The sequence below is a fragment of the Cylas formicarius genome, unplaced genomic scaffold, assembly GCF_029955315.1.
Source record: "Cylas formicarius isolate icCylForm1 unplaced genomic scaffold, icCylForm1.1 PGA_scaffold_9__14_contigs__length_23061073, whole genome shotgun sequence".
In the NCBI taxonomy this organism is placed as follows: domain Eukaryota; kingdom Metazoa; phylum Arthropoda; class Insecta; order Coleoptera; family Brentidae; genus Cylas; species Cylas formicarius.
In genome coordinates this window covers 5,738,902-5,749,617 of record NW_026844365.1, presented here as the reverse complement: position 1 = coordinate 5,749,617, position 10,716 = coordinate 5,738,902, and the positions used below count along the sequence as shown (strand labels likewise).

General features: G+C 33.3%; 1 protein-coding gene across 1 annotated transcript; it reads right to left on the bottom strand.

The window, feature by feature from the left end:
* Positions 1–399: 399 nt before the first annotated feature.
* LOC132707185 (uncharacterized) lies at positions 400–9,716 on the bottom strand. The gene is made up of 4 exons (XM_060678927.1): positions 9,473–9,716; positions 6,365–6,666; positions 2,870–3,189; positions 400–996 (listed from the first exon to the last, which is right to left on the bottom strand). Exons 1-4 carry the CDS (start codon positions 9,607–9,609, stop codon positions 538–540), a joined length of 1,218 nt encoding a protein of 405 aa, XP_060534910.1. The 5' UTR covers positions 9,610–9,716; the 3' UTR covers positions 400–537.
* Between the last annotated feature and the right edge of the window lie 1,000 nt (positions 9,717–10,716).

Sequence of the window (10,716 nt, the reverse complement as noted above, 5' to 3'; positions counted from 1 at the left end):
GTAGAAAATTGGTTTGAGGTTTGTTTTAATTTAACAGCGCCAAACGGTATGCATAAAACTAACAACGTAATCTTCAATGGACGTCTAATTTGTTCTCATTTTAGTGTTAATCCTCCCATTTTGTTGTGGTGCATAGGATGGTAATCTTTCGCGAAGAAAAGCCTACGGATGGAGGGTTTGAAGCATCAGAAGGTTGGTTCAATAACTTTAAGGTGAGACAATCAATGCATAACATTAAAATCGTTGGAGAAGCGGCATCTCAGCAAGTATTTAATGGAGACAAAACATTCATTTCTAAGAGCAAAAAGTCTGCTCCTGGATTTAAGACAACAATAGAGTTACACCTCTGTCATCGAACCATTGATGCTTTACAGATAAGGACAATCTAATTTTGTCCATATTTTAGCCGTTCACTGTATTTTGCGGAACAATGTGACCTAATCTGATCTAAAAGGGTTGAAGAACTGTGTAAATGAAACTAAATTGTTTCCGAAACCAGTTTTAATAAAAACAAAACAAAAACTTATTTTCCAAGCGTCACGAAACCAACCAGCCCTTCGCGTCGAACGTGTTGGTCACCAGCAGGAGCTTATCCTTGTGACCTGAGCTGGTTTCCTGGAATCGAGGCGTCTTTTCCAGTTCCTCGAAGCTCAAGTCGGAAAGATCGACCGGTTTGTCGGTGAGAATCGGTTCCAGCATCACGACCGTGTGAAAGTACACGTAATCCCTCGCGGCAATCTTCAGATGCTCGTCGTAAGATTCTCTCGAATACCTCGACGCGTCAACTCCTATATTTTTCAACGTTGCGACGAAATTTTCGTAATAGTGGTCGAGCAGTTTATCCAGATTATCGGCCAGGATATCGTTTCGGACGCTGGTGAAGAGGAAGAATAAAATGTCCCTCAGGACTGATTTGTACTCGCATACCTGGAAGTCGACCAGTTTTACACTCACTGGCCTATCGTTTTCATCCCATTTGATCATGATATTGTTCACCTGTAATATTAATAATAATAATAATAATCATCATCTTTATTTCAAATTGTCTTAGTATATTACAAAATACAAAAGCATCATGGAAATAGTGTCTAATACCTAGAGTTACTATACAATTAACCATAATATATAAAAATTCTTACTATATTTTCTCAAAATACTCTTTTATTGAGTAGTGTTCTAATTCTATCAGGTGTTCTAGTATTTCTTTTAAATCTTTTGAAATTATTTATTTCTTTTAAACTGTTGGGCAATTTGTTATAAAATCTTCTACACATATAGTATGGACTCTTCTCAGTTAGAGTTAATCTATGTATTGGGTAATTTAAATTTCGCGTTCTTGTGTTGTAGGTATGGGATGATACATGTAGTTCGAAATATTCCCGATTTTTAAAAATGGCACCATACGCTGTCATTAAGCCTTCCATCTGAAAAATTCCTCGACAACTATCTCCACACTTCATCTTTTTAATTAGCCTTATAACTCTCTTCTGAACTACAAATAATCTTCGTACTGGGCATGGGCTTTTGACAAATCCAAAAAAAGTGCCATGACATGACATACCGTCATTTTCCATATGTTTCAAGATTGTTTTAGTAAACTCAAAAAGTGCATGCTGATGGTCTTTAAACGAGTTACAGTCAATGAAAAAAAAAATCTACCAATCTACCGCATAATGCTATTGCAAATATTTTTGAAAAACCAGAGAGAAGACTGATTGGTCTATAATTATTCATTTCTTCCGGCTCCCCCTTTTTATATAATGACTTAATTAGAGCTGTTTTTAATTGATCTGGAAAGATTCCATATTTGAAGCTGTGTGATAAATGACTAAGAACATTGAGCAGTGCTAATTTAACTATGCTTGTAGGTATTTCGTCATAAGTACTACTGTGCTTATTTTTTATTTTATTTGCTGCTTCATCTGCTGACACCGGTCTGAGGAACATTGTTTGGTTGTTAACTGGCATTTTTTAAGTGAATTTTTTGGGCTTTGATTGTTTGATTAGATCCGGTACAATTGGTAATAAATACTCATTATAACGATTTGCTACTTCCGGGTACTTAGGGTCGCCTTGCATTTGAAAATTGCCACATACATTTTGTTTTATTATCCTAACATTCAATCTTCTGTCTGTATTCTTCATCTTTTTTTTAGTTTGTCATATTCTTCTTCTATTTGGTTTTGGTGCGATTTAAAGTAATCATCATTTCTAGAAAGTACAACTAAAATGTTTAGTTTATTTTTTTTTTAATTTTATTTTTCAACTTCAATGGAAAATAATGATTGAAAAATCTACCAAAAGTTAACGTTTCCTTCTCGGACCTTGTATACATCATTCCAATTCTCTTCAGATATCCACATCTCAAATGTTTCCAATTCGTTTATATCTTTTACTTTTAGTGCCCAGCCATCAACACCGTACAACTGACCAAACAGCGGCATATAAATCTCAATCAAAGACCAAAATCAAAGTCGCTACAAGTAAACATTTTTTTTTAATTTTAGGAATACGCCTAGGACTTGTTCAATTCCGCTTCCAATTTCCTTGTCTGAAGACCATTCATAAATCCAAGTTCTTTGTTATGTCGTAGTTACTGCGAAATTTCTGCCAAAATATTTAAAAATCTTCTGGATTCCTCCTGTATCGGTTGGTGATAAATCGAAGTTGCTGACGATTCGCCAATCCTCCTGTTTACTTCTTCAGAGCTTAGCTGAATCGGGCTCGCATTGTACTCTGTACATGCTTATATATTACTTGAAGCTATATCGAAATGTATTTCAACCATAATAACAGAAACCTTCATTTCAAAAATTAGAATGACAACCAAATAATACAAAATGGAGTCTTCTGTCACTGGGTCACTTACCCAACCATCGTTGTGAGTCACACCGATCCACGGCTCCACCGCATTCTTATTTCTCTGTTTAATGGTCTCTATGGATCGCTCGATTAGGTCTGCCGCCAAGCCCTCAGCTTTGAGGATGTCCCTGGTCTTATCGATGGCCATTTCGACGAGTTTTTCATCGAAGATGTAATCGTGGAGGTAAGGCTTCACGTCTGACTCGAACACCTTCGGATCCTCCAGTCTCAGGCCAATAGAATAAGCGTGGAGCTTTACGAATGACTCCAAGATTAGTTTGGAGGTCGACAGGTCGAAGCCTTCTTGTCTGGAACCATTTTTATAACCTGAAAGTAAAGTTTACCTGAAAAAATGAAGTATTGGAAACGGTGAGAAAGAGAGAGTAATAGAAATAATAATAATGATAATCTTTATTTTTCATATGTATAACTTAAAAGAAGCCCCTTGGACAAGAAAATTTCATATTTGCTTAATCAGTTAATTAGATAACCAATTTAATTAACCCAAAAATTAATATGCTAAAATATGGAACAAATTTATTTAAAAATCTGGTATTGTATTTTAAGAAAAACGCTGGCCATCATAATTTTTGTCAAGTCAAAAAAAGTATTTTAATAGGCGTTGAAAAGCCTTCATATTCTAATCAGTTCAAAAAGCCTCCATTAATCTTAAATCATCTAAATTTTGTGATTATAAATATACCCGGAGGAAAAATCCATTGAAGTAATATCTTTAGATCTTGCAGCTGATTGGATTTGCGAAAAAATTGGGAGAGTAGGAATTAAGTCATTTTGAAGAAATTGTAAATATCGGGCTCCAGTAAGATTTTGATCGAATAAATAAGATACACTAATTTGGTTATTCAAAATCTCTCAACAAATTCCAAACTTCTTGATTTCTCGTTTTGTCTTCATGAAAATTGAGCCTGTGCCAATTTTTTTTTTTTTACTAACGGATAAACTAATATTTTGAAGGATATTTTATTTGAAATACCAAATAGCCAAGAAACCAATTTCAGCTTGTTTCAAAACTTTAACTGAGGTGGCTTTTACTTGATGAAAATCCATTTTGCAAAATAAATAATGACAATTGTTTCGACAATACCGTGTCTTTATCAAATGTTTTTTGTTTTATCACATTTGATAAAGACACGGTGTCGTCGAAAAATATATATATATACAATTTCGTGAAAATCTGAACTTTTGGTTCTTAGTTATTTTGATATTTTATTTATTTTTCTATCCTCTTCTCTAAAATGGCGTCTCTTTACCACGTGATCGATGTTTTCGAATATTTTACCGTATTGTTTTGCAAAAATGTACCCAAAAACTAACAGTACGCAACTCACTCATTTAGTAAAGACTCGCGCCGTTTAGCGCACTTGTTGCATAATATACTATTATTTTACTTCATCTTACAAAACCTAGGAAACAGGGAGGAAAATCAATTAAACTGATCCATACTGGAACCGTTACAATTTGGACGTATATTTCATATATTCTCCCAGTCAAATAAATATGAATTGGCAGTTTTGGTTATGGTCAGTTGGAATGAAGGACGTCACGGCAGGTATAATTTAACAGAAAAATAAATATAATAATTATACATGTTCATAATTATAGAAATGGCCAGATAAATGACGAGGTAATTATTCTAGTATCAATTGAATAAAAACTTATATATAAGTAGGAATAATATGAAAATAAATACATTGTAGTGTAATTTGTAAAATGAAACACAGAGATAAATTCAGAAAATCCACAGTTATTAAGTTCATTTGGAATAAAAATGTTGTTGCGTATATCGGTAAACTCAGATCAGTTAAACAAATTAGAAGGGAGCGAGGATGGCTCGGCTGGTAAGGCGGTATCCCTGCTATCTCGACTTGCCGGAGGTTGTGAGTTCGATTCCCACCGGCAGCCTTGGGTGTTATTATGTTTGTCCAAGTTTAACGACTAGCCTAATTTACTCGTTGATATGTGGAAAAACCTGGGCGTGCGTCTAAGTAAAGACGCGAGCTCATTGAATTAAAAAAAAACAAATTGGTTAAAAATTCCTCGTGACTCGGAGACTCGGTTGCTGACATATTAAAAAACATTTTGTTATATACAAGATGGTCCATGTTCATGATAGGAAATCAAACAGTTAAGTACGATGAATTCCTATATTTCTCATATAAAATGCTTTTTACAATCAATTGATATTACACTATTTTTTTTTTTTTTTGGAAGCCTTAAAACTGTATGCCGTAGATTTTTTGCATAATTATCACAGACGTGTTCCTATTATAGGTTCAAGCTTTGTAGAACCTCAATTAATTACTTTTTGGTATAATCTTCGTGAAAATAAATGTCGTTATCATACATGTACTTTTGGATTGTTGCTTTCGTGTCAGGGGTTTTAGTCAATTGTCTACTGTGATAACTTGCATTGTCCATTACAATGGCGCTATTATGGCGCTATGGCTAGTTTGTTTTTAAACCAACTTTCAAATAAATCAGCGGTGGTGTCTTCATGGTAATCCAGAGAAGAATCTCTAATATTTTTCGCAGACAGAGAAAGTCCATTTGGAATCCAACCATCTTTAGAGCCAGTATGCAAAATAGTTATTCTTTTACTTCTTTTTAATGGCGCGTTTGTTTTACACTTATCGGTTGAGTCAACCCAACCCTTTTCCGGGGTATCATAAGTGTCGAACCAGGTTTCATCTACGTAAATAATTGGCCTTTGTTGTTCTCTGTAAATCCTAATTTTTTCTAGATATTCCAGTGGCCATTTCCGAATTCTAAAAGATTCCATTCAAACTTGCCTTTTGTCAATTTTTTTAAATCTAAAACCCATGTGTTGAATACACTTCCATAAGGTAGTTCTGCGACATTTAACACCGGTTTCATCTTTTTCGAGCCTCCTAATTAAGATATCTAATATAGGCACGCTTTGTTCCTCGTATAACTGACCAATTTTAGGCCGTATTATATCTTGATCAGTTTCATCTACACTCGAGAAATGGGATTATTCACAATTTTCCATACAGTTGATTTTTCGTCAATGTGGTGGTTTCTTCTAAAGATGCTTGCTTGCTGGCACCACGTTTAATAAGAGTCAAATAAACATTGTTTATTCCTTAGTCCTTAGTCCTTAGTCCTTAGTCCTTAGTCTCAATAGAATAGTGTTTTCTACATTTGCGCGGGAGCATCTCCTGAGATACACTAGACTCGAACATATTTTACATAATTCGCACACGATTCAACACACGCTGTATCACACACGAAATAAGAATGATTACTAATACCAAAACAAAGAATATTATACACAGGTAGGTATAAAATTATTTTCTATTACGGACTACAATTTTACATGAATTTAAATTTCGAAACTTTAGGTAATAATCTTGTTGCATTGTATGCTAATGACTACCTTTGGATAATACCATTCAAAAGCAATTGGTCACTTTCTTATATCTATGAACAGACCATACCTAATAATAAAGAGGATCCTCACCCAAAATCTTTAAATTTTCCAATATCAGAACTGCGTCGTCGTCCACTACGGCGTTAGCAGGGTTGAGACTGATTCGACCCCCGTAAGGTTTGGGAACGAAGTCCGTATCCGCACTGGCATCCCTTTCCTTCGCGAAGCGATCCAGTGCGGGGATGATCGACGTGTAAAATGCAATTTCGTTCTTGAAGGTGACCTGGACGTTGAAGATGTGCTGAACGAACTCACTGCGGGGCAGCGTTTTCGCCACAACCTCCAAAGTTCGCGAGTCTTTGGTCACGTCATTTTTCAGCCTGATTTCCAGCCTGAAAGTAGGACAAAAATATTCAAATGCCACCGCATATTTACATTGTATTATTTGCTGTTTTTATCGATATTCTGATTGGTAAGATTATTGCTTTCTCTTCACTGGCCATGTTTTATTTCATAATACTCATCAAATATTTTCATATACATTTTTTTTTATATTTGCGTCTATGGGGTTAACGAAAGTCACACAGAAAAACTTTTAACACAAAACTTGTGTAATTTTTGCATTATTATCTCTTAGACTTCTGAAAGAAAAGAAATGCCCGTCGCAATGTTGATAAATAGTAGCAACCTTTTTGTTTTTAAATGGACCACCCTATATATTTTCTGCTACGGTAAAAGATCGTTTTCTCCTGATTTCTAAAATCTATAGATTGTTGTAATTTGGAAAATCCGTTCTTAATATCAACAATCGATATATTTTTGAAATGAGAGAAAAATATCTTTCGTCACAACAGAAAATATACAGAGTGTTCCATTTAAATTTTTTAAAAAAGTGCCACTGTTTTTAAACTTTGCCATTTGAATTGAAGTTTTTCTAGGTAACTTCTGTTAATCCCTGTATATTTTTGTTCTAACTAAAGTATTAACAAAATATAAAATCGCAAAAGAATATGAAAAAAAAAAACAAATAAACACAACAAGAAAATTCAGAAAATAAAACAAATATTAAGTTTAGTTAAAAATAATTAACTTTTGGTTAGTTTAGACAATATCTCCGGTTAGGTTAAGAACTTTCTTTATCTTGATGAAACAGAAAATTGTCACCAATGTAATGGAGAAGTGGTATTACATGCTCTTGCAAGATCTCCACAAACTCCAATTATTAATGACCACCAAGTCAGTACAAGCACTTAAAGAGATTCGTCGCCATTACATATCTGACCCTATACCAAATAATCTGATATTTTGGAAGTTACATTGGTCTTCAATAAACTATGATACGTTTATCTGAGTTGTAGAGACAAAATATAGTTTCATCTGACATAAAATTAGCAAAATTTAACCTTGCTATATGAAGGTCTGGGTTTCTTGGTCTCAGATCAAATTCAGAAAAGTATCAGTTGAAATTCACAATTCGTCTGCTTCCTGCACTTGTGTCTGCAGCAATCTTCCTGCCACAAACCGTTGGCTCTTCTTAAACACCGACCTGCCTCCCTGTAATGTTCGATCATACAGGTCGGTAGTCAAATTTGTATATTTTCGTTCCATAATAAGCACTTTCCAACACCATACCTCACAAATGTAAATTTTCGGTGTAAATGATAAATTTTAGCAAAAGTTCAACTATCTCAAGAAAATAAGAATGAGAGAAACAGACTTCGATAAAAAAAGGCAACTGTATAAATTTAACATTTATATTAGTATTATATTATTATTATTATTATTATTATTATTATTATTATTATTATTATTATTATTATATTATTTTAAACTGGTGTGTGGTTAATTAGAAGTTGACGTTCCTGAGTGTAATATGATTTCCTATTGCAGAGAAAGTAACATAGTTTTAATTATGTTTTTCTAACAAATCTTTATTTAACAAAATATGTATATATATATATATATATATATATATATATATATATATATATATATATATATATATATATATATATATATATATATATATATATATATATATATATATATATATATATATATATATATATATATATATATATATATATATATATATATATATATATATATATATATGTCGATGATGGTAAAATAAATAAAACTAATAAATATTGAAATGATGCTGGGGGCGGGTTCTCATGGCGAGCGAGGATGCATGGGGTTAGATTGTTGGACATATTAAAATAATGCATAAGACCGTGTTTAAAACAAAACGAATCAAATGATCCGCGACCCGCTAGATAAGGCGAAAGACATTTGACAAACAGCTTTCAAATAGTATTTATTCACTCTAGATATCTTTAATATAAGAAAATTGTGGAAACCAATATATTTCCACTATTTTCTCTTGATTCATTTACTTAATATTATTTCCCTTTTACCTAGTACATTACTTTTACTTTCCAATTATCAATTGTCTCGCATTTTTAAATATGTAAAGAAGATTCGTTCCCAAAAAAGTTTATTTAGCAAGTGAAGTATGTGAGGTGAAGTGAAAAGCAAAAATAACTTGTACGAAAGGAATACGAACGTTCGAAAGGCGACAAACATTTTTTTTTACTACGAACAGTGGTTAAGGAATTCATAATTATATTTAACTGAAATTTAAGTAACATCCTGGATGTTAGTCTGGGCAGTGTTCTATAAAAATGAATTTATTTCTGCAGTGATTTATTATTCATTTATTATTTATTACACAGTTTGTCCAATGTAAGAATGTTTACAATTTTATAAGAAATTCACAAGGGAAAATAGGAGCAGCAATAAAAAGAAGTGACGTAGAACGTAATAAATTGTTACTTTGTACTAATTTTTTTATGTACATGTTTCAAGAATTGTTCGGCGAAAAAGGTTGAAGACATACTTATATCACACTTGTTAGTGAAGGGAGATAAATTCCTAGTACGTCCCTGGAATGGTTAATGATCTGCTAGCCAAGGTGTTCTATAAGGGACTGCAGTTTTGAAGTAGTAAACAGTAGGCAAAGTTAACCACCGGGTCGATTGTAAAAGCACTATAATTCTGGTCCAAGTATACCACTTTAAACAAACCCGTTTAAAAATCGAATAAAAGTTATCTCGCGAATTCACGGCTGTGACGTCTCAATAATACCAGTTCAATAGAGCGAACGTAATTAAAAATTCGTTTTAAAATATTCACCTCAACATCAACGAACCGTAGTTGTCACCGACAGCCGTCAGCCTGGTCGTTCGCACGTCTTCGATCGTTTCGCCACTTTTCAAATGCGATCGGAGGATTTCGTCCAAATTTTGGACGTCCCTCAGTTCGTTCGACATGATCCGCGGGTTTTATCTGCCACGCACCGAATCGCTACTACGTGTTCGCGCCAATTAACAATTCGCTCCGACGCCGACGAGTACTCATTTTATAGTCCTTACGTCGCAAATATTATTTATCAACGTTTCGAGCGGTGGACTCTAATTATCTACTTCCACAGCAGAGCAAACAAACGTTATGTAAGATGCGATGATCTCCGCACGTGTTTTACAAGGAACCTCGCAGTAAACACACGGGGATACCCAGTTATTGGCACATTAACTGGCTCACCAAAATAATAATAATAAAAATAATAATAATAATAATAATAATAACTTATTTATAAACTTTACACGTCGTTATTGAACAACAAAATCTATGAACACTGCGATCCACATTAGTTGATTTTAGAATAACAAAAGGATGCATCAGAAGAGCTTTAGGCTGTAAACAACAATTGATCATTGGTTGTTGAGTATATTATTCTTTTAAACATCGGCAATGTATACACAAAGGCGAACATATTGAAAGGGTTAGAAATTAAAATTACTTAGGTACTCTCTTTAATGAAAATGCTGACATCCCACAGGAAATAAAAACCCACATTCAAAAAGCCTGTTATGAACATGAGACAAGTGTTCCGCACTGAAAATATGACTCGTGAGATGTTGTGTTTTATCTTGGTCGCTAATAATACTTTTGTGAAGAAGAAAAGAAGAAAAGAGAAACTTTGGAGCCCTGGGTATATCAAATATAAAGAACAAATGCTAAGACTAATGAAACAAGAGAGGGAAGTCGTAATGACTATTGACTAAACACATTTTCCCCTTCATAAGGTCACTATTTTTACAAAAAATAAGCAATAGCCGATGTAGCACAAACATTCCCCTAATTTGTCACAAATTCTTAGAAAACATATTCGCTATTGTTAAAAGTTTGTTAAAGTATGATAATCTTTAACGAAAAAATAGCACGAAATTTTGTTAAAATATTTTTAATTTTCCCTATATTTTTCAATACATAAAAATACCGTTCTGTGTATCTCAGCTCGTTATTATGGATTGAGTATATATCTATTCGTTAGTGATTTTGATAAGATTGTTTTAATTGTGTTAATTAAAAAAAAA

Coding starts and splice junctions, on each gene's coding strand:
- LOC132707185 (XM_060678927.1), bottom strand. CDS start 9,609: ATGTCGAACGAACTGAGGGACGTCCAAAATTTGGACGAAATCCTCCGA. Junction 6,667..9,472: donor TACGGTTCGTTGATGTTGAG/GTGAATATTTTA, acceptor TCCTACTTTCAG/GCTGGAAATCAGGCTGAAAA. Junction 997..2,869: donor TGACTCACAACGATGGTTGG/GTAAGTGACCCA, acceptor TTAATATTACAG/GTGAACAATATCATGATCAA.